The sequence below is a fragment of the Phalacrocorax aristotelis genome, chromosome 10 (genome assembly GCF_949628215.1).
Source record: "Phalacrocorax aristotelis chromosome 10, bGulAri2.1, whole genome shotgun sequence".
NCBI classification, from domain to species: Eukaryota; Metazoa; Chordata; class Aves; order Suliformes; family Phalacrocoracidae; genus Phalacrocorax; species Phalacrocorax aristotelis.
This window is the reverse complement of record NC_134285.1, coordinates 1,682,871-1,708,820: the sequence shown is the minus strand read 5'-3', so window position 1 is coordinate 1,708,820 and position 25,950 is coordinate 1,682,871. Positions and strand designations below refer to the sequence as shown.

The following is a 25,950-nucleotide window of genomic DNA, read 5'->3' as shown; positions in this document are numbered from 1 at the left end:
GTGGGTCTGTATCCTGTGTGTTTCACTTCAGCTTGAAAACAATCACTAAGAGCTAAAATTCCCATCACTCCAAAGAGGTACTGATTTCATAATTATTCTGGGTAGTTCAAAACTTAACAAAGTTACAACCGTATCATGCCAAATACACTTCTGCTTCTCCCCCAGCTTAAGCTGGGCTTTGGTGACCAGCCCTCCCCGAACCAGAATTCATCAGCTCCTCCGCAGCACGGCTTCCCAGCATTTGTGCACAGACAGCATTAATCTCTAACACTAATCATTTGGGGAAATATGGTTTTCAGAGGTACTTATTCCTTGGCCCAAGGCTACAGGACGTCAGCCAGGCCACTTTTCCAAAGCTAGATTCGTTGCTGCTGCCTTTGCAGCTGGTTGAGAAGGTAACTGCCAATGGGAACATCCAGCCCACATGGCAGAGAAGACCCCAGTGCTTTGTCTTTTGTCTCTTCCCACATACGTGTGACTCAGTTTTGGGCACCTATCTTCTTTTTCCCGCACTGAAATACCAGTTTCTTCTGCAAGTACTGCCCTGGCCTCGATATCACCATTCAGCTACATGAATTAGGACTAAAAAAAGTGCCTGCCTGCTACCATGAGTTTTAGAGCTCCATAATTTGGGCACACAAAACTGCTCATAGTCCAAGCTTTGGGGATCACAAATGGAAAGATCCATTTCTGACCACAGCCCTGGCCAACAGCATCCTGGGGTAGGAGCTCGGGGGACAGAACACCTCCTCAGTGGGAGGAAGGGCAGCTGGTAACACACTGGACCTGAGAAACCTTTGCCCACGGGGAGCAGAGAGGGCTGGCAGGTGCCCAGCGGTGTCCGTAAGCTCTCACCTGCACACTCAAAGTGCACCTTTGCCATCAGCGCCCTGAGGGGCCCTTTGGGAGACAGCCTGCAGGATCCTCCAACGGGCGGCTGGTTGGGGAGCAGATCGATGGAGGCGAATCCTTCCTCCCCTGTTGTGAGGTCTGTGATGTGAAGGGTAAAAGTATACCCCTCCCCGTCCTTCAGCGCCCCTTGCCTCAAGACCAGGTTCATTCCCGTGTCGCCAGTGGAGGTAGTTTTTTTGTCCAGGATGAGAGACTTGTTTTTGAAGCTGTGTGCTGCCCATCTCTACAGAGACGAAGAGGGGAAAGACAGGAGAGGTTTTGTTTAAATCCAAAGTTATGTCCTTAAAATGTTTTCAGATTAAGCCTCTTATAAAAAGTAACAGATTTCTAGTGGGAGCGTCTGCCAAATTTGCAGTTGATAATTCAGCTTTAGTCTTGTGTGCTACAGCAACAAGAACTGGAACCTTTCCAAAATGTCTGGTGGGAATATTTCCACCGTGAGATCTACTTTAGTCTCTGGGATTACATCACCCTCCGACAGAATATTTCATAATACAGAATACAAAACACAGGAAATAAATTAAGCACTGGTGGAGTCTCCACGGGATACCATGTTTTATACGCTTCAAGCTGAACGTGTCCTGGATGGTTACTGTTAATAGCACAAACATACAATTGCGATAGCAAGAGCAACAGTGAGACAGCCAGCCAGAAAATGCCATGCAAGTGCATGTTGGGCTTGCTGGCAGCAACGCAGACTAGCTCTCGCAACAGGACTTCCACTTCTGCTCCATTCAACGGGTTGCAGAGATGCTGCGTAGGGCAATCTGTAATCAGAGGAGGGCGCGAGGGACTCGGGTGATCAGAAGAGACTGAACAACCTCTGCTTGAGCCACCAGAATAATGCGCAAAATGCTGATCAGCAGGGAGAAGAAAACACTTTACAGACCTCTTCCAGGGAAAAAAAAGGGGGCTTTTGTGTGAAAAGAGCTGGTCACTCAAGGGCTTGGCTTGAAAATGACCCAGCAAGGACTTGCCCCTGGGTAGGCTGAGACACTGATGGAGGACTGACAGGCCATGTGTCCTGCAGGCACAGCCCAGGGCAAAGGAAAGCTCTTGACACCTCACAGGGGGGCCAGCGGTTACAGGGCACGGGGAGCCTGCTTCGCAGGCCCTCCTAGGCTCCTCCACGCTGCCGAGACACGGCACGGCACGGCACGCGGGAGCCCCGTGTCACACCAAGCAACCTCCGTGCCGGGCCTGTTTTCCACTTCTGACCCTGCAAGGCAGTCCTGCAGCCAGCTCCAGGGACTGTGATGAAGAGTATCAGCCAGCCTTCATCCTCCCCTCAGCCAGACCCAGCCTGCCACTGCATTTATGGTCAGAGACTGTTCCCCCTCCTTGTCTCTACGGCAGGACTTTATTTCTCACACAGCTCTTTCCACCCCGTCCCCTCTGACTCTCCCCTTCTCCCTGAAGTCCAGCAAAGGGGAAGCAAAGAGCAGCGTTGCTAACGACCTTACCCCGAGCTTGGAGTCGTTGTGACAGTTCTGGCAGGTCCCCTCCAGGTAGACGTAGGAGCTCTTGCTGACTTCGTAGACAGACTGAGCCTTGCAGGAAACGCACTCCAGGGACACGATAGGGACTCCCCCCCTCTTGATGAATACCTAGGAAAGGAAGAGGCGCCGTCAGAAGATCTGAGGCAAAAATACAGGTATCGAACAGGGAAGTAGACACCCCAGCACCTGGTTCTGCAAGGGAGGAATCGCTCTGCACAGGCCCAGCGCTAAGGAAAGAGCAGAAAGGGATTTCCAAAGGATTTCAGGTCAGGCTTAAGCTACATCACTTTTCTTACACTGACCAGGGCAAGTCACTGGTTTTCAAGAGCCGCCCAATACCAACCCGGGCCAATCCAGGTAATTCTGGATTTACATGATTTACACTTTTTAACAACAGAAATCCCTTTCAGAACGTCCCTCTGGTGCCCGGTGCTGAATTCCCAGCAAGTCCTGCTTGTGCTCTCAGGTGGGGATGACACTAACTGAAGCACTTTGCTGTACTGGCCGCCTCGGAACAGCTCTTAACCCTACCAAAATGGGATCCGTGTTAGAGGTTGGAAAAGAGGAGCAGTCTAACTGGGAGGAGGAAGGCCTCCATTACGGCACAGACCAAACATCTGGTGAGCACCTGCCTCGGGAAGCAACTGCAGCTCTCCTCTGTTTTCTGTGGGCCAGACTCTTGGCCCTGCCTCTGCAGCTGTGGAGCGCCTGACCCGGTGGGGTCACAGCAGATCTGCCATGGACACAGGAGTGGGTCCCTGTCCTCAGCTTGGAAGAACGCTAAATGGGAAGCGTTTACAGTCCACGTGCCACGTTTCAGGTCCTGATCGCTCAGGCTCTCGCGTGCACTGCCTGTGCAGAACCATCGTCATTTCTGGCACTACCTATGTCCCCGAGAGACAGGAACGACGACAGAAATAGCCAGAAAACCCAGCCCCTGCTGTGCATCAAATGCATTTCGCTCTGCAGCCTGAGAGAACCACCTTTTCCAGAGCGGCATGTTGTTCCAGGCTTTTAGCTTGGATCTAAGCGGCCCATCTCAAGACATCTGCCACACCTCCCTGGCAAAGCGCTCGGGGAGAGGAGAGCTTTAGAGGCACCAGTGGCTCAGACACAACGGCTATTGAGCTCTGACCCCTGTACTTTGTCTAAATTCCTTTAATCCCCTAGGAAACAGGGCTGTCCAGCATTCTACAAAGCCCTCTGCCCTGGCATAATTAAGATTCTGAATTCAAAGACAGACAGTAATGAAGACATTGTTTAATATGGCAGACTTTTAAAAAAGCATAAATATTCCACAGCACTGAGCCCGAGCGCATTGAAGCTTCACTTATTCCTACAGTATTTGCAAATTTCCTGCAACACTGGAATCATTGTTTTGTGCTCATGCATGGAAACCAGATAGTACGGAATGTCCTTGAAAGACTATCAATTTAATTTTTTTTCTTTTTATCCTCCAGCTTTGGTTTAAAACCCAGGCGGTAAGAGTTTCCACTTTCAGACTAACTATATCCCTAATTGCCAAACGCACCGCGATGAATGGTTCTGACATAAACCATAACTGCTGTCCGAGTGCAGATGCATTCAGCGTTAGGCTTAGTTTGACATAAACAACATGCACTTAAAAAAAATCCTCCCTTAAAAAAATTCGGAAACAGAAAAGAGCGGAACTGTCGACAGTAAAATGAAGTCCCAGGTCTTAGGAAGCTCTCTCTGGGCAGAAGTCAGGGAAGAGCCCGGTGCTGTGACACGTGAAGGGCCTGGGACTGCACACAGTGGTGGAAGAGCTACTGACCACGGGCCCCTCTGCTGTCCTACGGCAGATCTGCGGTCGCAGACTCCCAGTGCAGGAACGGTGGCCAGTACCGTCCAGGGCTGGGTCACTAACGCAGCCCCTGCACAGAGAGCAACTAACGCAAGGTCTAAAGGAAGGAAGAAACTAAAAGGACTTGGCAGGACAAGCAAAAAGCACCGCTGAAGCAGTGTAAGATGAATATGTCATGGTAATACCAGTGTCTCTTCCTGTCAATGACCTGGACAGGACCAGTTATGGAGCCCCAGTGATGCCCTAAAATCTGCTTCCCCTGCTTTCCCTTGCTGGGTGGTGCAGTTAGGCAGTGGTACCTCCACACCCCCAGCTGAACTGGCACCGGCTCTTGGACCGGGCCAGGGGACGCAGCCTGGGGAGTCTCCCCTGGCTGGGCACCGTCCTGAGCCAGCAGCGCTCTCCTCTAGAAACTTCCCTAGAAAAAGGGCTGGAGACTTCCAGCTCGGCTGTGTCCAGCAACAGGCACACAAGAACAGAAAGTGGCAGTTGTCTGGGGTACGTACGGTTTGATTTGTTGCCTCGGGACTCATACCCTCCTTCCTGACGGTGAGGTCGAACGTATACTCCACATCTGCTTCTAATACAGCTTTGGAAATTGTGACAATTCCTTCCTTGGCACTGAAATTCAGAGAGCACCCTGCAGCCGAGCTCTGCTTTCAAGGAGAAAAGAACTTTCAAACCCTCCTTGGTACGGGTGCACATCGGGTTAGTCCACAGCCAAAACATTCAGGTCCACACAAAGTCACTGTTACAGATCTTACTGTGCAATGCCACCGCTGGGGTGGGAGAAACGGGGTGGTGTGTGGCCATAAAGCACATTATCCTATTCTTCAGGTTAGTAAGCAGTACTTGGAATACTCCTGCATTTCATCTGACTTCATATTCTTATTTTATAGCAATTAATTCTTCATTAAATAGCTTACAGACATTGCCAAACAACACAAAAAAGTTCACATCGAACTCAAAAGTCTAATCCACGCACACTCCGCATCTTTCTATTCTGAGGTAAAGATAGAAAACAATGACTTTTTACATGCAAAACAATCCCACATTCAATCAAAAAACGCTCCTGATCCAAAGAATCTGAGGGGCAGTCCTCCCTTGCCCTTCTATCGCTGTAGGGTCAGACCATTTCAGTGTGTGAGGACAGTGACCTGCTAGTGACCACCGTGACCGTGACCTCGGGTCACTTGACTCCTCCAAAGTCTAACTTTGGCCCCTGCTGAAATTGGAGACATTTAACCATTAACGGGAGAGGGACCAGAGCCCTCGGCCCCCCGGCCTGCGGTCAGCAGCTCCATAATGGAAGCAGCGACGCTGAAACGGTGAACCAGAGGCCAAGTACAAAGGCAGCAGCAATGCGAATGCCCCAGCTCCCAGCGCCGACACCCCCGCCCGGCCCGGGGACGCTGCGCAGCAGCGGGATGCAGCAGGCTGCGCTGCACAACTCTCCGCAGCGATATTTGTACCGTCACCCTGAGCTGGGGATTGGGAAACCTTTGCAACCCTCCTTCCAGAGCGGCTTTGTTAAAGATGCTCACAAAAGCTCCCCTCAACACCATTCCAACCCAGACATGTGCTTGTAGTGGAGCTGACGTGCAGTTGGAGCTCCCAAACGATCACCCTCTCTGGCTGTGCAAAGCTGCTCTTACCTTGGAGGAGAACGTACAAGACCAATCGTATAACAACGGAGTCTGTTCACCGTCATCCAAGTTCGGGTCATAGGATTTTTCTCCATCCAAGATTAAGTCCTGAGTGTTGGACCATACCCGGTACGATCCCCCATCAATGATTGGGACCAGCTTACTTGGTATCACAGTTACATTGGCAAAGATGCTTTTGGACAGCGGGGTATCTCCAAAGGAGACAATAAAGATGAAGCAATAGTTCCCAACCTCCAGGGCAAGCTTCGGTATGACTAACTGGGGCCTGTTCACATCAACGTTTGGCAGGCGGATCCTGCTGGAGTCATCCAAGTTCATGCAGCTGGGTGCTCGGTAGATCTCCCATAGGTGCTCTGTCTGGTACTTGATGCATCCTCGGAGGTCAATCTGTGCCTCTAGGTAGTTCCTCTGGGACCGCTTCATGACTACTTGTGGGGGCAAGGCTAACTCCACCTCTGGCTCCTCACACTCCAGGACTTTGACAGTGACAGTGAGGTGGGCTATGAAGAAGCTGATGAGATTGGTGGCATTCACCTCCACCAGGTAATCCCCAGGGCTCAGGTAAGAATAGTTGGCAACTGCAACCCTGGTCATTTGAGTGGAAGAGCCATCCCCAAAGGTCCACAGGAACTCAACACTCCTGCTGCTGGGCACCACTGCTGCTTCAAACAGTGCCGTCCTGTTGACAAAGGCATTGGAGGCAGCGAGGGAGACTTGGACTATCGGGTCTTGGACCTGGATGGTTCTGGTGATATTGACACCTCCCAAGTCATTGAAGGCATTGAGGTGAATCTCGAGCAGCCCTGCAGCTTCTGGCGTGTAGGAAACACTCTCTCCTGCCACAGTGACCACGGATCGACCTTGCTCTTTCCACAGGGAGAACTGCCAGGAGAATGACACACGCGAGCCACTTCCCACCTGGGCACTGAAGCTCTTCTCCGTGCCCGTGGGCATGCCTTCCTCACAGCAGTTCAGGAGCCTGACATCGCGGATGGCCTCCAGCACAGAGATGAGCACCTGGGCGTGCGCAATGCTGATTTGGTTCTGCACTGTGACGGTCACCAAATAATCACCGCTCTTGGTGAACTCGTGCGTGTACTTGGACCCGTTGAGCACCACAGAGTAGTCCCCGCTTATGCTCACCAAGTAACTCACAGAGGTACCCGACAACATCCTGATCACAAACGTGACCTGTTCCCCTGGCTCCACCACCTTCTTGCTGGCAAGAACTTCCAGTCCTTGAATCCTGTCCAGCACTGAGATATTCCTGCTGGCCAGAGCCCAGCTGATGTCATTCGATGCATTCAGGTAGACTGTATACAACCCTGCTGTGGGGAACATGACTGCCACGGACTGGCCCGTCAACGTGCCATTTGGCACCTCCCAAAACCATGTCACTTCAGTCCCCTTCTGCAGCTCTCCCTCGAAGACCACCGTGGAGCCTGATGAGACATACCTACAGTCCAGCTCTGCGGTCCCTATACTCAGGCCCTCTATGACCTCCTCTACACAGATATAAATTGTTGCGTTGGTTGAATCCAGCTTGTTTTCTGCTCCAATGACAACCTCTATTACTCCAGGGCTTTGGAAGGAGTGTATAATAAAGGGTTCAGAGGTAAGAGGAGAGAAGCCATCCTCTAGGTACCAAACATACGTGATGCCAGTGCCACTGGTTATGGTGGTACTTATGTTAACAGAAGCATTAATTGCAACTGGGTTGGGGAAGGCATAAGGCTTTAAAAGACCAATGCTTTCAATGAACTCCAGTGTCCTGTTAGCAGTTGCGCATCCCAGCATATTAGTGGCTTTCAGATAGACAGTGTAGTTTCCAGCTTCTAGGACGCTCAAGGAGAAGGTTTTCCCAGTGAAGGTCTGCACAGCAATGCCATCTCTTTGGGCCACCCAGCTGTAAGAGATGTTTGTTCCCTCCCTTACCACAGCCTGCAAATGGAGTGTTTTGTTCGTTGGGAAATAGAGATCCTCCACCAGGTCACTGCTAACCACCTGCAGGCCTTCAATCTGCTCCAGGACGTAGATGTAGATGCTGTCCTGCAACGAGCTGATCTTGTTCTCTGCTGTCACGATGACATTGAATGTGCCCACGGACCGGAAAGTGTAGGAAATTGTGGAGGAGCCTTGGATAGGAGTGCACCGGTCACAGAGGATCCACGAGTAGCGGGTGGCACTGCCAGCTACAAGCGTGGCTACAAAACTCACCGAACCATTTAATGGCACCACGGTCCTGCTGGCATTGATGGTCAGCCCATGGAGCCGACGTTTCACTGTGACGTCAATGACGGTCTCATTAATGCTCACATCGTTCTGGCCCGTCAGAGTAATAGTGTAATGGCCGGTGTTGTTGTAGGAGTGGGTAGCGATTTGGCCAGGCTGCGTAGTGCCATCTCCAAAGTCCCAACAGTACCTCACTTTGGTTCCGTTCATGCTGGCGGAGAACAGATAGATCTGGTTCAGCTCCAGAACACTTGTCCCGTTATATTCAATCTTTGCTACCCCAACTGGTTCCTGGACTTCCACAAATGCTGTGTCGTTGTTGAAAGAGACATTGTTGGAGACGGTCACCGTGACCAGGAAGACCCCTGTGTTCTTGTAGGTGTAGGTCACTTCAGTCCCACTCGATCTAGTGGACTCATTGTTCCCGAAATCCCAGCGGTAGCGGTACTGGTAGAGCGGCATGGCGCTGACCTGGAAGCTGCTCTCTTCACCGAGCCTCACAAACTGTTTGGAAGGGAGAAGGGTGACGTTGACTATCTCTGGCTCCACACAGACGCTGGTGAAATAGTGAGCCTTGTTAAACCTGCTTGAGAGAGTCAGGGAGAGGGGGAATGTCCCACTTCGGGTGAAGTTGTGCACCACCACAGGGTCCCCACTGATTGTGACATTGGATGAGCCGTCTCCAAAAGTCCAGTCAAAGATGTATTCATCAGGATTCCCTGTCACATATGCAGTGAGCCGCACATCTGGGTGCTCCGGGATGCAAGAGGTAGGCTCTATTTTGAGTACTTCCAGGACAAATATCCGAACAGGGACAGTCTGGGAGACAGAGTTCACAGGATTCACAGCTGTCACGTTCACCGTGCAGTTGATGTCCTTTATGTACACATGTTCTACCACTGGCACCTGACTCCTCAGCACCGTCCCGTCCCCCATATCAAATATCCACGTGATACTGTCCCCCGTCTGCACTGAAGCATTAAGGGTCACAGACGCTCCCAGCTCTGCTGCCTCATCTGCGGAAACACGGAGCCCAGTTATCTCTTCAAACACTTGGTAGCACTCAACTGTCTCCACGCTGCTGATGGTGTTGTTTGCTGTCACGGTGATGTTGTATACCCCTCTTCTGGAGTAGCTGTACGTCACTGCAGACTGGCTCTCGGTGAACGGTGAGGACCCGTCCCCGAAGTCCCAGGTGTACACGACGCCGTAAGGAGACGGCAGTGGATTGGCTCTGAAGGTGACTGGATGGCCTACAACCAATACTTCCTCCTCTGCTTCCATCTTCACATCAATCAGATAACTATGGATGTGAACTGGGGTCAAGTGGGTGAGGTTCTCAAACTGGTTTGACACGAGAACCACCAGGGCATATTCGCCTGCACAGGAAGAGAGCAGAAAAAGACCGGTTGTGAGAACATGCTCGTGAAACAGCTTCCTCAGTCCTGCAGCAGTGTGGGGAGCGTGGCAGGGGACCGCAGTGCACACACCCTGGGCTTCCCTCCTCCGGCCCAGGCCAGGCAGGAATTACAACCAGGCCATGCACATGACGACCAAACACCAAGAAAGAAGCCAGTCCGACAGATACAGAGAAAGTATTTTCTTTCTGTTCGCTCACAAAACAGAGCCCCTTCCCGCTGCCGGCAGCAGAGCTCCCCACCCCCCTTCCCATCGGCAGCTCCCCTGCCGCTCATCTACCTGCTGGGACTGCCCAGAGAGGGGCCTGTGTGTGGTGGACCTGCTTCTAACAGCGTGGACAAACTTCTACAGTTGCAGAGGATGGCAATTGCTGGAAGCTCCCAGCCACTCTGGCTGTTTGCTCAGGAACGAGGTAATGACTTTCAAGCCTTTGTTTTATTGGAAGGTGCCTTGTAACCCTCACACAACAAAAATAGCTGAGCCCCTTCTTCCCCAGAGAACCGTCCTGAGCCTACCTGGGTCTTGATAGACGTGTGAAACATTGTGCTCAATTACAACCTCATGGACACTGGGATCAGGAACGAGGAAAGACTTGTTGTAGGGAGGTCGGAAGAGGTATGTCTCCTGGGCGCCATCTCCAAAATCCCACCTGGAGAAACATGCAAACCATGTTACACTGCACTACAGGACAATCATAGAAAGCCCAGAGGAACCCTGGCCCGGTCTAGGGCTGTCTTTCAGGCTCAGGGCTGGGGTTTTCAGAAAGGCTGTAGGAAATACAACGCCAACTATCAAAGCAGTAGCTGTGCCCAATGCTGCAGAATCATTGCTGTGAGAGGAGTATAGCACTGGTAAGAAGAGGAGGAATCCAATATCAAAGCAACGTTGCAATCCTTTAAAGGAAGAGTATTTCAGCCTGAACTACAGGTCCCAGCCAGTGTGACAGAACCTCACTTGCAGGGATTTCAAATTAACTAGACAGCAGCTGAGAAATGGGCTGTTTGACATCAGCTGGCCCTGGGAAGAGAAATAGTGCAGGCAAGGCTGGTAAACTATGCACAGTATGTTCCTAAGTTCAGGAAACTTGCGAAGGACTCACAGGAACATAGCATCCACAGCTGAATCAACCCGAACTCTTGCTGTAAGCTCCACGGTGCTGTTCTGAGGGAGGACCGGCAGGACACCCAACACAGTCAGGTTCTTCATCTTATTCATCATCTCCACCGTGACGTTGTAATTGACCGTAAAGTTACTGACGTGGTTGGAGGCGGTGAGCTGGGAAGGACAGTGGGACAAAGAATGCATCTGGGATCTCCTTGCCGTGCCACCCTCTCCTGAGAGCGGGGCTTCGCTGTCTGAAGAGGTCCCCCAGGCAGGTGAGAAGGTTAGGTCAGAGAAGAGTAGTGGACAGGGAGGCAGGGGCAATAGCCTCAGTGGGCACTGAAAGCAGCACAGACTGGAAGGTCACCTAGCCGGCAAAGCCACCTCTTGCTGGAACCACATCTCCACCACTAAAGTCAGTCCAAGGAAGGACTGGTTCTACAGCAAGAGGACAAGGAGAACAGCCTCTCATCCTGAGACTCCTCTGGCTCCAAACTTGCCGGTTACCCTTTTGCCTGCTCCGAGGTGCCCTGCACACTGTCTCCAGCTGCTAAGCACAGGCACTTGCTGCCACCGAGGGGGCAACAGCCACCCATTTTCCTTAGGACAGTGGCAGACGAGTGGCTCCAAGCACAGAGAGCGGGGATGGGAGAGAATCGTAAAACCAATCACGCCAAGTGCAGCTCCAGCATCCTGGACGGTGGGCACAGAGCAGGAGAGCAAAGTTGGGCAGAGGAGGGAAAGGAAGAATGGTTGGGCAAGAGACCGAAGAGACATGACAGTAGAGCAGGATCCTCAGGATTATCTAGGCATGTAACACTGACACGGCACCTAATGGCGAAGCATCTTGCCACCTCCTCACCTGCAGGAGAGCTGAGCTGCTGACAGAAGGGACCCTTCAAACCTGGTTTAATAGAGACCTCCCACCCCAAGAGATAAAAGAAGTTTGTGCCTAGGCTTCTGCAGATCTGTTACACTGAAGCCAGTCAACCCCAGACTAATGCCACCTTGTCAACTCTGTAAGTAAAAGCAATCCAGGCTTGTCAGCACAGTGCTTCGCCCAGCAAATTAGTGCTACTCAGCATAGTGCTGCACCAAGCAAGTTAGTGCTAGCGTGCCCTCGGAGCTAGGGCTGGTGTCGCTTCAGGAAGCCAGCAGTTACCCTGCAAACGGATCGAGCAGCTCGGAGCCAGACCAGGGCTCTGCATGGCAGTACAGGGCATGATACTGGCCAGAGATAAACTGTTCCACAAGAGATGCCTCCCTCTGCCCAGACTCTCTCCCCTGTCCTTCTTCTGGGGTCATGACAAAACCCAGCGTCCCAGTCTGCACCAGTAGAAAGAGAACAGGACAAAGACCAGAAGAGCTTGTGGCAGAAGCTCTGCCCTGCCTGTGAAAGCCTGACGTTTGCATCCTGCCTCTGCCTGGTTCTTAATCCACACCTCCTGCCTGCCAAAGCCGGGGCCAGCACCCTGCAGCAGGGCTCCCTGCCTCATTCCTGCTGGGGAGGAGTAAGGACAGACGCTCCAGGAACAGAAAGGAGAACATTGGAGAAAAGAAGAGAAAGTGAAGACAGTGAAGTCGGCTGTAATGGAAGAACAGGAAGAAACTTACTATTTGCATTTGCAAGAGCAGCTCAGTGAGAAATAGCAGACGAGCTCATTAGGAGCACAGCAAAATCCTCCCCAGCTCAACTCTGCCTTCTCCTCTCCCTGCTGCTTTTCCTGCTTCGTTTGTGGGCTGAGATGGAACCCCCGGATTGAAATGGTATCATGGGAAAGGCCTTGGCTTACCGAAAGCTTGTACACAGCTGGGCTTTGGTAGATAACGTTGAAGACAACATTGTAAAAAGTGAAAGATGGCTTATCATCTACTGTCCACCGGAAAGTCACATCTGACCCAGCTTCCATCACAGGGACGTAGCTCTGAAAGGCATGAGGACATTTTATACCAGTGCAAGAGAAAAGCATGCACAGTACTTCCCAGGAGATCTCCAGCTGAACTGGAGAGGGAGCAGAGCCAGACTGGGAGGCATCACACACGTGTAAGACAGCGCCCTCAGAGCATGACACAGAGGTGCAAAATCATCTGTGGCTTTGTTGCTGATAGAGAAATGCCAACCCTGACTCCATAAATCCACAGCAGAGCTGGGAGCAGAACCCATGCTGCCTGCTCCCACACCCTAGAGCTCTGCCCTTGTGATCAGGGCTCTTTCTTGCTGGCTAAAAAACTTTCCGGTACCTTTGCGGAAACAACTCAGCTTTAGCTACACCAGTAAGCTGAGTCTCTGACCCTCGTCCGTTGACGGAGCCTGACCCAAAGGCTAAAATGGTTGACCTGCACTGGGCAGGGCAGGCTCCCTGCTCACTCCTAGAGTGCCTCCTGAGCAGGCTGTGGTAGCCAGGAAGGGTGAGACCAAGAGGCATTGCAGGCACAGGGTTCTGCTATTAGCAGCCAGAGATTGAACAGAGCATCTCACAGATCCCGATGGGCAGTTATGGAACAGGTTCCTAGAGCTCGGCTGTAGCTCTGAAAAAAAGACTGCAAACACCAGAGTAACTCCGAGACTTGGAGGGATGGGTGGATGAAACATTTTTATAGCTTCAGCCAGCTGATGGAAAGATTTAGTATAGTAAATCTGAACACCTAAAGGAATAACTACCATGACAAGCCGAAAGAAGGTAAATACTGGCCTTTCATGAAGCCTCCGCTTTTCTGTGGAACTGGAAAGCCAGTGTCCCCCTCAAAGGAGGTGCTGCCTTACCTCTGAGGTAATTAAACACAGGGCTGAGCTGCTGGAGAGCATCAGTGCTTTCTGCCACATGCCTGTGTCTGCAGCAGCGCTGTCTGCATGGCCGGGGAGCTGGCGCCTAGCAGCAAGCAGCACTACACCTGACCAGTGTGGAGCTGAGCCCCAGCCCTCCTCGTAAGCCAAACCCACGTCAGCTAAAAACACTACCAACCAATTGAAAGCAGCAGACATCACTCACCACTCGTGTATTTAGCAGGACTCTGCTCTCAGGGTCAGGGGTGGCCCGCAGCCCGCGGATGGGCTCCTCCACTTTCACCGTGACGGTGATGTTCTGGGAGCTCACAGCGTTCTCCGCAACGAGCACATGGGTGCTCACCCCCTCCCTGAGGCCGCTCAGGCTGACCACAGCAAACCAGGTGTCGTTGGTCTCCCTGGCACAGTCTGCTACGAGCGGTTCGACAGCCACTGGGCAGGACCCCTTGAAGGGGAAGGTGTGGTTGTCCCCGAACCAGCTAGCTGTCGCGTTCACCCCTGAGGAGAGTTTGACGACCAGGGTGGTGTGGTTGGATGGTAGGTAGACCCTGCCGCCCTGAGGAGCGGGATGGATGACACGCAGGCCTGACACCCAGGAAGTCACCCAGAAACTGCAAGACAGATTGGCGCTGAAGACCCCGTTGTCCACGCTGGCTCTGACCGTGTAGCGACCCGGATGCTCCAGCCCCGCGTTGTGGGGGCTGATCACCGGGACCAGCTGTTCCTCGGCGTAGCGAACTCGGAGAGAGCAAACAGTGTTGTTTATCCAGGTGGCACCGATGGAGCTGTCGGACAGGCCAAGTGCCCACTCTGAAGAGTTCGTGATTAAGACGTTGGTCCTGTAAGGGGATGTGGCACTTGGCTGGCACTGGAGGAGTAAGCCCGAGCCTGCGTTGTGCTGGATGCTGAAGATGTCCTTGGGCCTGACAAAAATGTTTTCTTTTCTGAATGTGACCTGCAGAGAGAGGAGGTGTTTTTTGATTAATGCCTCAAATCAAGAGCACTCAGCACCCAACTCTTTCCTGGGCAAGACAGCTGGATTTACTGCCAAGTGGAAACCAACAGAAAAGCCGCAGATCCGAACGCAGCATGGGGAGACATTTCGCCACCCTGCTCTCCTTGGCCACTCTGAATTACAAGTGTTCACACGGAAGGCAGCTTTATGCTCTACCTCCACTTCGTAAGTGCAATGGGAACAGCCCAGGAAATCTGCACAGCCTTTTGACCGTCTGCTACTGCAACAGGTTACTGCAGGAGGTCCATGGCTTAGAGCGGGGAAGACAGAAAATGGTGGCATTTGTGACACTGGGCAACTCCTTTCACTTGAATGGACTTCAGCATCTCCATCTGCAAACCAGGAACAATTCTTTATTTCCCCAAAGCACTCGAGAAAACTGCCCCACCTACTCACTGGTTACAGCAGCTAATAAACACTGACCAGATACTGGGAAGATGGGCCAGCTGGTATTGAGAAGAGAAATTCCTTGATGAGTTCATAGCTGAGCTGGCTCTCATCGTACTGAAGGGAAACGGGGGTAGGGCTGCTGGCAAGAGAACTGTTGGCACACTCGGTTGCGTTGCAGCAATTGTTTAGTGACGAGCACAAATTAGTCAAATGACACCACTGGAAACCAGGAGGACATTCAAGTAGAGTCCAGTTCCCGTCATCCTGAACAGTGTGGAATGGTTCTGTAGCATTTTTGCCCTCTTGGTCGTCTGGAAGAAGTGAAAGAGAAAGCAAAGATCACCATTCTGACCAGTACCACTTCTGGTGGACAACTTCACTCCAAATTCACTGTTTTTCCCCTCTCTTAGTAAAAGCTGCAACTGCAATGCATCTTGGTACTTCGTAAGACAACTGTCCTGTTTTACAGGAAAAGCTCACAAAGGCACAAAGATTGTTAAAAGCAGTTAGTCTCTTTTCCAGCGAAAATGCACCGATTCGCAATCTAAGAGAGATCTATGCTCAAGCAAAAGCGAGTCCAAGTAAAAGCAGAGCTGGCTTTGACACTGAAAACACATTAAGCAACTTTTCTGAAGTTAATGTTTCCATGTTAAAGTATCAGCTTTTCAGTGTCAAAAAATATCCTTTTGTAACCAGCCAACCCCATGGCTAGAGCAAACATTCTGCTGCAAAATTAATTGTTGCCAACACTGACTATTGAGCTGTTGTACAAGGAATAATGGGCTTATTAGATTATCTCATCCATCAGGAAGAAATGGGCTCAGGAAAACGTTCTTCCTTCTTAACCTGTGGGGCCAGATGGACCAGAAGACATTCCCTTTTGACATGTCCTGTCTTCCCAAAGTAGAAAAGAATAGCTCAGATTAATTCACTTCTACACATGTTCCTAAAACTTACAGTTTCTTCTCCAAGGCAACCTCAGGCTGTCCAATCATGCCTGCAGATTTGCACTTGAGTCTCCTCAAAAAACAGAACCAAATCTCTGAGCCTTCAAGGCTTCAAAGCTTCTCCTTTGAAGACAGAGGGGCCACAAGGCCACACACACCCAGTTTGACAGGGTCCTGATGGTGTCAGCTCTAACAATACCACAAGTATTGAGAGGAGGTGCCTCACCTTCTCCATCTATCGGTCTATGCACCTGGAACCTCACTTGAACAGGTTGATGCAGTTCCTGTGTCACAAACTCCAGGGCAGTCAAATATCCCTCATGCCTGAATGCCAGCTCAGGGAACACCATCACCTGCAAAACAGACAAGGCTCTCACCCGCCTGCGTCTCCCTGGACTCCCTCTGCAGCCGCAGGAGGAGCAAACTCTTCTTACCTCCACAGCTTGCCACGGAGCTGACAGCACATCTTCTGTCACATTTTTCACAGCCTCATGTGTGTCAAACATAGGGTCTCCCACAAAGAAGTTTTCGGCATTTAAGAGAACTCCTGTTTACAAAGGGAATATTTGAGCCCGTGAGACTCGGCAAGGCCTGAAGCTATTCCCCCACCCTGCTCATGCTTGCTCACACCGTGCAGCAGGGCTGTAGCAGGGCTTGGACCACTCAGGAATCTGTAACTCCAGCTTTACTGGAGAAGCAGCTGCCATAATCCTGTAGTTTCATTTTTCTTCTTACAGGTGTTTTGATTTCTTTCTCTTCCTGCACAAGTAATGTTTGCATTTGCACCTCTCAGCAGCTTTGACTTCTAGGAACTCTGCAAACACTTCTCCCTTCCAACACCCCATCACTTGCTTCGAATTTTTGAGCACAAGGTACACTCCACATCCTTCCTGTCCCCCTGGACTTCATGGGGAACGTGGCCAGGACCAGCTGGTTTCCACCAGTGGCAAACGCCTCTGGCTCATTCCCATCCAGGTCAGGCTCTGGGGATGGAGCGCAGCCCGCTGATGCTGTCCCTCCTACCAGGGCCAGTGGGCTCTCTGCCTAGCGCTGGCTTTTCCTTCTTTCCTACATCTTCTCCCATATTTTGTGTCCTTTCAGCTTCTCTTTCTTACTCCCTACACCGCTTTGGCAGGTCTGGGAGGCTGCACAAACACAAACCTGCACAGCGCACACTACATAAAAGCTCACCTCAGGATCTCCAAGGCCCTATACTCTTTTAAGTCACAAGACCCCAACATCTCACAAAGTACAAGGTGCCAAGGACAGCAGGAGCCGTCGAGGCAGCACCACGGCCTCAGATCCTGGCAGCAGCAGAGACTGCTCAAATAAGAGAGAAAAGCTATTTCCAAAGCTCTGCCTCAGAGCTTTGCTCCTCCCTCTCCTCCTGTTGATGGCAAAGACTGCAGTGGGCCAAATTCTTCCCTTTGGGCCGAGGCCAGGTTTCTGAAAGTTTATCCGTCAAGCCCCTGTTGGGAATACTGGGGTTGTTGCTAGTCCCGCTTGATCTGGGGCGATGCTTTGGATGACCCCCTCCACGCAGCCCTATTTTTCCTTGGCACACGCCAGTGAGCAGGACAGCCGCCTGCCCACGCCGCCAGCGGACAGCAGGAGAGGAGCAGAGCCCACCTTTTGGCTTGTACTCGCAGACGTAGCTGTGCTTGGCCATGCACAGGTCTGTGTTACACTGGCCCGTCGGGCCCATCCGGACACAGTGGTCAGCGTTTGACGGATGGGGTTCTCCTGGCAGCCAGTTCTGACAGCTCTCCAGATTAAATCCTTCGCCTCTTTGCTGCGCTCCGGTGCTTGCAAAATCATTGAATCCAATCCAGACATCGAGGCTCCTTCAAAAAAAAAAATAAAGAAGGGGGAGGGATTTCAGGAAATCGTGAATATTAGAAAGATCTGGGACAGGTGCCATCTATGGTTCTCTATGAAAATAGTCATCTTAGCAACAACAGCTTCATCCGGGTGTCACAGGCTGTGTTTAATGGAGCCTTTTGGTTACTGAAGGATGTCAGTATCTGTTCTACCACCAGAACCTGGCTCTTCGGTAAGAGCTCCTTCACGGCACACCATCCTGCTATCCACTGGCCCTTCAAACCTCTGTCCTACAGAAAGCCACCTGCCCTCTGACGTGCTGAGGGCACAGCTGAGCCAAAAGGATGCAGAGAGAGCAAGGAACACCGTCACTGCAGTGCAGCGGAGCTGGGAGGGAGCAGCAGCTCAGGGGGTCCCTGTGTGCAGCTGAGTCAGCCCCTTGATGATCGCCGCCCCACAGCTTGGGTCACCCCGTTCCCAAAATGCCAGCCTCTCTCGCTCAAGTTTCACGAGGAGCCGGTTAAAGGTTCCACCAGCACCACAGAGCTTGTGACATACTGGTAAGCACTGATTCATGCCAGCCACAACTGGTACAGCACAAAAATATCAGAGAGGATAATGAGATGTCATCGGTTGGCGAGCAGAACGAATTTTTATTGCTTTCAGAAATTCCCAGCACCCCCTCCAATTGCACATCTTCTGCTTCTCCAGGTTGGAGTTGCTTCCTTCATATCAATATGTTTATCAGTATCACCTTGCTGGCCCTCCCCGCGGGCATGGGGGGCCGACGGCCACCCGTGGGGGCTGGAAGGGCTGAGACCAGCTCTCCCACGGCAGAGTAAACCCTGCACGATACAGGGGAGTGGGACTACCCGCAGACTAAGGGGTATCAGCAGGCTGACTGGAAGCTCGGACACCTCTCAGGAGAGCAGTTTGTCGGAATGGCCTGCCTGCACTGCGGCTTGAATGACCCTCACAGACCCTTTCAAGCCAGACTGAGTCATCGCTTGAGAGGAATGGTATGGTCGAACAAAACTGTCTAAAAGAGCTGCATCCTTTAGAAATCTTGTGCTTCATTTGCGCAGACCTGTGGAGTTTGCCACTAGTCAATTCTCCACTCCAAGTGGAACCAGGACGAGTGCAGGATTAGACCTCGGACGGTGCCAGGTCCGCGAGCTCCTGTTCAAACCGGGGCATCCCTGATGCGGCTGCTGGGGGATCATCAGCTCCTCAGCCACCACTGAAAGGCAGCAGCCGCCTGGGGACAAGGCACTGGCAGCAGAGGCCAAAGCACTGCAGGCAGATGAACCCCACATACAAAAGGAACTGCCAGGATCATTTTAGGAAGATGAAATGTCCCTTCCACATTTGTAAACTGGCTGAATCCCAGCAGAGATTCTGGTGGAAAGTGCTGAGCGGTCTTTCATAGCCACAAACAGCCTGGACAACTGTTTCTAATTGCACCCAGCAGAAAGTGAGGCATTTGTTCCATATTAACTTCTGGGGGGTGGGGGGGGGAACAGCCTCACCATGCACCCTTCAAAGCCCCCGGCTCCTTCCCCTCGCTCCCTCCTGCAGGTTGCAATAAACTCTGCCTTGCCCCTTTGCTCCAGTGTGCTCCCAGGGTGGTACAACTGCTCTGCAAAACAGCAGACCAGGGAGGTAATCGGTGTCTCTCCACCAGTAGGCTCAGGCCAGATGAAATGATTAATGAGGTCATGCTGAAAAACGATGACAAAAATAACTGTTCCGTGAATCAGTAGTTTTCACTGCAAATAAGATTAAAAAATAAATAACCGCTATGCTCTGCTCCCGAACCACTGGCAGGGGATTAGGGAGACCAGGCTAGGAAACCGCCTGTTTGCTGCTGTTAGTAAAACTCGATAGCGATTTTCCTTTTCTAATTCCAGCTATGATCTAACTGCAAGTCATCAAAAGGGAAAAAAAAGTAGGCTGGCTGGCTGGCTTCCCACCTCTGCCCCACTGCCTGGCCCATTACCTTGCAGAGAGGAACAGGAGGGGCCACGACACCCTCTTCTGAAGCGAGATGTGAGCATCCCCCTGCCTCTGAGGAAGGAACGAGCTGCCTTGCTCGGGGCAGCAGGAGCAGAATGAAGCCTGAGGAAGCCTGGAAGGGGAGAAGGGCTCCTTGCACTGCCTCAGAGGGGAAAGCGGGGTCCCCTGGCAGGGGTGTGGGCTTGAGCACTCTGCTTCTGGAGGTGGGGAGGGGACCAGCTCAGCGCATGCTGCTCCTGGGGAGGCCATCAAATGACAGGAGTAAAGGAGAGGAGAGAGTGGTCCTCGCCGCTGCATGATCTAATGGGAAACAGATATCTGCTTCTGTCATTTTCCCACAAGAAACTATGGGGGTTGCATATTCCAAAAACCTGCAGCTCGGTTGATTTGTCTTTTATCACCAGGGAAATCGCATCCTGGAACTGCCTCATTCATGTTTATCTGAATGGATTAATAAAACAAATACATGAAATAAAGGGGGCTGGGAAAGAGAGCAACGTGAGGCAGCAGCTGGGAAACAGCTTGGGCGGCTCATTCCCTTCTGAGGTCTCATGCTTTCTTTGCACTGCAGTCCATCAAAGCCCTGCACGCAATGCCTGATAACTCAGAGCACCGACTGACCAGCCCCTAACCCGCGGGAAAGGACAGACTCCTCTTCCTGAGAGCAGGGACCACATGTTTACAATCTCAGGATAAATCCCAGTGTGAAGGGAACAGGGCAAGGATACAACATTTGGGGAGAAGGGGCTGCCAGACCTTTGGCAGGACCGTTCAAGGCCTACATCACCAGCAGCTGCTCCCTTTGCATGTGCTTTCTGGGCCGTCTTTATTAAGGGGCCATCTCCAGCATCTGCCTCCGGGAGCGCTGACAAGAGCTGTCAGACCCCTGAAAGCTCTCCTGGTCGTCCTCCCCCCCCAAGACGGCTGGTTGCAGAAAGGACACTCAGAGGGTCGGATTTAATCAAAGGCTGACGCTTTCAGTGCTCTCTGTTTATAAAGCCCAAGCCCTGAGGTGGAGCAGATGCTGCTGGAGCCTGACACTCGGAGATGAGCGCTGCTCCTTCTCAGGAGGCATAAGAAGGGGAAGAGGTCTGGGCTTCAGGCTGCAGCCATGCCTGGGAGGGTGCAGGATCCCAGCTGGGAGGCAGGATTGCAGCGCTGGCTTGGGCTTTGCTAGAGCAGCTGTCATGCATGGGACAATCCGGCTGTAATTCTGCTGATGGAGGGAGCTGGCTGCGAGGTCACCCTCGGGCCCTGCCTGGCAGCCAAACACCCTCTGGACACGAGCGCCTGACCCTCTCCACGTGAGCCTGCAGATTTTGCTGAACTGCCAGGTGGAAGGTCTGCTCACCCCAGCCCCGTTTGCTCCCGACCCTGCACCTCCCTGCACCACGTCAGATGCACCCACAGGCACAAACACAGAGTACAAGATGCCCACCAGCAGCAATCCCACAGTTCCCAGTTCTGACTCCCAGCCTTCCTGCCCTATTCCCTCCACAGTCTGTAAGCAAAGAAGCCAAGTTCAGCAAGGGCTCAAGCTCTACTTTTCCCTCCTCTTTGTTCAGCAGCACCACCCCTACCATCTCCCCAGCCTGGACCCGTGTGTCTCTCCAGCCTGACTGGCTGCACAGGGGGCTTGGCGGGACCCTCCCTCTGACCCCTCTGCAGATGTGACCCCCCAGAACACAGGACCTGACCCTAGGAAAGCTTAACCCTTTCCCTCCTCGCTTACCTGATGACATGAGCGACCAAGAAGCTCTGGATCTCGGGGCTGCTCACAAAAGCCAGCTCTCCATTGCCATGCTCCTGGCAGTGCTGCTGGGCCTCCAGCCACTCAGCTTTCTCCACCACCAGCTGGTAGCAGTGGTTATTGCCCAGGAAAACCAAGCCATCAGGGGGGCACATGGGGTGAACTGCTGCATGAAGTAGAAGAACACAAGCATGATGTCCCTTCTGTGGGCCCACACACCCCAATCCAATCTAAGGAGCGAGGCTCCAGGAATGTCCCGTCCTTCTTGAAGCCCATAAACCCCCGTCGGTGTTGACCTGCACTCTGTGTGGTCATCTTCTTGGCCCAGGACAGTGCAAAACACTGCCTGGTCAGACAGGGGGGCAGGAAGTGGCCAAAGAAGTCACCCTTTACTCCTTATTGAGAAGGAATGGAAAGGGCCCAGGAGGCAGTGCCACCCCTCCCTTGGCCAGCACCTACCCAGCCCACCCCGCTTACCTCTGCCCGGCTCTCCAGCCTCTGCGGTGATGCCGTACAACACCGTGAGGCCAGTGCCACCTCTGTTGCTGATCCGTATGTCCAGACTCTCATTCGTCTTGACCAAGGAAGGACATTGCAGTTCTAACTGTTGGGGTGAAGCCACCACCTCAATTTCTGCCAGCACAGGTAAGACCTTGGCGCCCACGAAGACGGTGGCAGTGACATTGTACTGCCCAGGTAAGGCATACATGTGGACAGCTGCATTTCCAGTGGTGTTGAGAACCTCTGTCTGGTCCCCAAATTCCCACAGTAAAGTGCTGACAGCAATGGGAATACTGACATTGAAGAGCACGGCCTGGTGCAGGCTGTACCGGGGCCGGAGTCCTGTGAAAAAAACAGGCAGGTGTGCCTGGAAGGGAGAGGGGACGAGTGATGGGCCACCACAGGCCTGCCCAGACAAATGCTCAGTGCAAAATGGCAAACAACTGGAGGAAGAGTTTGATTTATGGGCAGTACCACACAAACACTGCCCCTCGGCGCTGAAACCTCCATATTCCTGGTGTTCGGCAGAGCAGAGGGCACTGCAGGTCTCCTTGGTGAGGTTCCCGGGGTGAACAGACGTGAAGAGGATGACAAGTTCAGCCCCTTCTGTGTGGTTGCTTGTCGGACACGTTATGTATCGAGCTCCTGGGGAAAGAACAGAAGAACCTCTTGCAAATTGACACTGTGAAGCCGTGGCTTGGTGAAACCCTCCAAAAAACACCACCCCACACCCCTGGGAACGGACTTCTCCTGAGAAGCTCCTACTCCAAGCATTTCCTTCTTGAGACTGGCCTGGGAAGTCTTTAATCCCTCAGCAATGATTTCCAAACTCTTTATGCTAATTAATGATGACAGAAATAACAAGCCAGTCACACAGATTTATGGAGCAGCAACACTTAGCACATAAAAGGGGTCTTTCAAGAGCCTGGCAGTCCCACGGGACACGGAGCCGCTGAGCCTGACCCTCAGAGGAGCCCAAAGGACTAGTCACCAAGTGAGACCAGGAGAAAAGGCTGTCCCTTGGCTGTCCCTTGGCTTGCTCCGGTGCAGCACGTTTCAGTGCATGCTGCCTCGGGCTTCCAGCAACAAGTCTGTAACCAAACACAGCTGGGCAGAGCGGCACATCAGGGGCACGGGGGAAATGCCACCGGATTCCCCACCAGGCCCACGCTGGAGGTGGGCAGACACTGCAGCCGCCTTCCTCCACGGAGAGAGCCAAGAGTTTCCCACCTACCTGCAGGCAAAAGCTGGTGCTAGGAAAGGAGGCAGTGCCACACCCAGCCTGCACCCGAGGGGTGTGGAAGGATGCACGTGTATGCGTTCGTGGGAAGGATGCAGAGAAACAACACATGCCTGGCTATAGCGAGCACACACACACACATGCACGGACACGTACAATGATGGCAGCCGCAATGGCCCTATTCTCAGAGAAACAGCTCATTCCCTGGAGTTTACTTCCCCCTCACTGGTTTGCAAGGGCTGGGACGTTTCTCTGCCACAAACACACAGGCAGGGCCCCTGCCACGTGCACAGCCGCAGCCCAGCTGGGACTGCCTGGCCTCCTCTCCAGCTCTGCCCACGCAACCGAGCCATGTTTGCTCCTCTGTTTCTGCCGGTTGCTACAACATCTCCCCCCCTGAACATCTCAAGAGCTCTGGCCTTGTGTGATCTTCCCATATCGTATCCATCCAACCGTCCGGCTTTCTCCACAGCCTTCCTGCAAATTTTGAGCCACTTAAGAAAAGTCCTGTGAGGAGGACCATGGCATGGGAACTGCTTTGCTTTTTAACACCAGCCTGGTCGTACTTCTTCATTCCCTGGCGGTCAGTAACAACTGTCAGTAGCTGGCAGGCTGTCCCCAGCCTACTACCACTATGCTGAATTACCCAAAAGACAGCCTCACATTATTGTTCCCGCACTAACTTAAAGTAGTTAAAGAGGGGAACAACTAATTGTCAAGAGGAATAACAGTGCCGTTGTTATTTCCCTCGGTAATTCCAGCACCAGGCAAGCAGTGTACTACCGAGGTGCTGCAAGGCTGGCGTAACTGCTGGGGAAAGTGGAGCAACCACCACCTGGGGTTTGGCCCTGCGGGAGCACTGCACTTCCTCAGGCAGCTCAGCTGGCACCCACCAGCTCATCACTGCATCCTCCCATCTTGCACTAAAGGAGATGCTCGATGCCTGCCGTGGGGAGTACTTGTTCTCCCTCCCTCTCTCTCTCTTACTTAGAGTTAGCTGAGCATCCAGGGGGCATTAGTTTTCTTAGGGCTCCCCTCCTACTCTCCAAGTAAACACCTCCCCACGTTTCTGCTAGCCAAAGCAGTCAGAAAAACACACCCAGAGCAGGCAACAGGCTGCAGATCAGGGCAGTGTTCATTCAACGCTCCCGACATGGAGCCCTGTCACCTGCAAAGATTCAGCTTCGCGTGTCCTCAGGTCCCATCAACTCCAAGAGATTTCACTGCTTAAAAGTCAGACTGCTAAATCTTGAGAGAGTGAAAGCCTAAGGCTGGAGGTCATGGAGCTAGTGCCCTCTGATGGCTGCCTGAAGCTTGGGCTGCAATGAGTTTGCTCATCTCAGCCCTGGTGTGACTGACTCCAGCCTTCAGGCATGAGGGTATAGTCATACGCTACCATTATTTGCTTAATTAGATTAGAACTGGTGACTTGAGGAATAAGGAGGTCTCGATATGATCCCAGCACCCCTTGGGCCCATCATTTCCACTGGTTTAGTCATCTCCCCCGCCACAGCCCGCAGCGTTTCCTTACCACAAGTAGCATTGACGAACGAGACGTCGAAGAGGGAAAGGTTTGCCACCTCGGCAGGGTGGGCACATCTCGTATCTGACGCCTGAATAACTTTCACTTTTCTGTCTTCCACCCAGTGGGGCAACCAGGAAAGTTTGCAGTCACAAACAAATGGATTCCAACTTAAGTTTCTGTAACAGGGAGATCAGGCGAAAGTCAGGCATTAACGTGACATGTGCTAAGTGCTAATTACAGCAGCGTGCCGATCCCTCGCTGTTCCCATCTGCGCCGCTCCACCGAAATGCTTCAGAAAGATTGGCGAGGGGAGTTAATGAATAGGGAATCAAGCAATAATTAACATGATTTTTCTAGAGGCTAGAATTAGGCGAGTACTTCAAGTACTTTTTCACTCCACAAATAATTGTTGCAATTAGAAGCAAATTACAGACACAATCTTATATTTAAAATAGTCTGCCATCTAACAGCCATTGGATGTAATGGCAGCCTCTCCAGCTAAGGGAGACTATTTACAGCTCCATTAAAAAATAGCTGAGAATAAAATTGATCTGTCAAAAAAGAAATGCAAAGTCAATGATAATCTTTCCATGTGGCAGTTTAATGAAAAGATGGAAACTTTAATTGCAGCTAAGCTTGATCCAAATTACAGCCTTTGGCATTCAGCTGCGAACGGGACAGAGATGGAAAGCTGTTTGTTTAGCTGACGCCAGCTGGGCTGGGCTGCCACAGGGGCTGAACCCAGGATTTTTATACTGAAAGCACCACTTTGCCGACCAGCCTTAGCAGGGACAGACTCACTTGGTCCTAGCCTGGATCCTCTGTGCCTTTTCAGTGCCACTTGTAAGCAAAAATGCAGAGCTGAAAATGCCCTTTGTGTCCTGTCCTCAGGGAGAATGTGTGGCTTAGCTTTCTTCCTGCTTGCCATGAGTGCCTGTACGGGGTTAATCCTTTGGCTCATTCACATACAGAATGGCCATTCTGTGCTGTCACTTCATATATCTCTCCCAGAAAAGCGTGGCAACCCCTCGCCACCCTTCACATAACAGAACAGATTTTAATCACTTCAATTAAAAACCACTACAAGCCTAAGGACTTGAATCGCTTAGGGAGAACATCTTCAAGTGTCTTCAAGTGACTTAGACACCTCTGCCAGGGCCTCCCACACTGCAGGTCAGTGCCCTTTTCATCAGGTCCCCCCGTCCCAAGATGCGACCGTACAAACAGGAACAGCACGTGTGACCTGGAGCACGGCCGGAGATGAGAACCTCAGCAGAGCTGCTGTGGGAGAGAAGCAGGGAAGCC

At 52.2% G+C, this 25,950-nt stretch overlaps 1 protein-coding gene across 2 annotated transcripts in view; it reads right to left on the bottom strand.

Annotated features, from left to right (window-relative positions):
• The window catches only part of PKD1 (polycystin 1, transient receptor potential channel interacting), a 99,319-nt gene that overhangs the window by 30,336 nt on the left and 43,033 nt on the right, over nucleotides 1–25,950 (bottom strand). Inside the window, exons 4-18 of one of the 2 annotated variants that reach the window (XM_075104632.1) lie at nucleotides 24,652–24,821; nucleotides 21,857–22,525; nucleotides 21,362–21,545; nucleotides 17,422–17,636; nucleotides 16,227–16,339; nucleotides 16,019–16,145; nucleotides 14,879–15,156; nucleotides 13,646–14,395; nucleotides 12,449–12,580; nucleotides 10,654–10,829; nucleotides 10,070–10,203; nucleotides 5,892–9,514; nucleotides 4,743–4,892; nucleotides 2,376–2,519; nucleotides 856–1,135 (exon numbers count right to left, since the gene is read on the bottom strand). In XM_075104632.1, the coding sequence (XP_074960733.1) occupies nucleotides 856–1,135; nucleotides 2,376–2,519; nucleotides 4,743–4,892; nucleotides 5,892–9,514; nucleotides 10,070–10,203; nucleotides 10,654–10,829; nucleotides 12,449–12,580; nucleotides 13,646–14,395; nucleotides 14,879–15,156; nucleotides 16,019–16,145; nucleotides 16,227–16,339; nucleotides 17,422–17,636; nucleotides 21,362–21,545; nucleotides 21,857–22,525; nucleotides 24,652–24,821 (7,145 nt within the window). The remainder of the gene's footprint in view (nucleotides 1–855; nucleotides 1,136–2,375; nucleotides 2,520–4,742; nucleotides 4,893–5,891; nucleotides 9,515–10,069; nucleotides 10,204–10,653; nucleotides 10,830–12,448; nucleotides 12,581–13,645; nucleotides 14,396–14,878; nucleotides 15,157–16,018; nucleotides 16,146–16,226; nucleotides 16,340–17,421; nucleotides 17,637–21,361; nucleotides 21,546–21,856; nucleotides 22,526–24,651; nucleotides 24,822–25,950) is intronic. The other variant, XM_075104633.1, reaches the window with a different exon arrangement.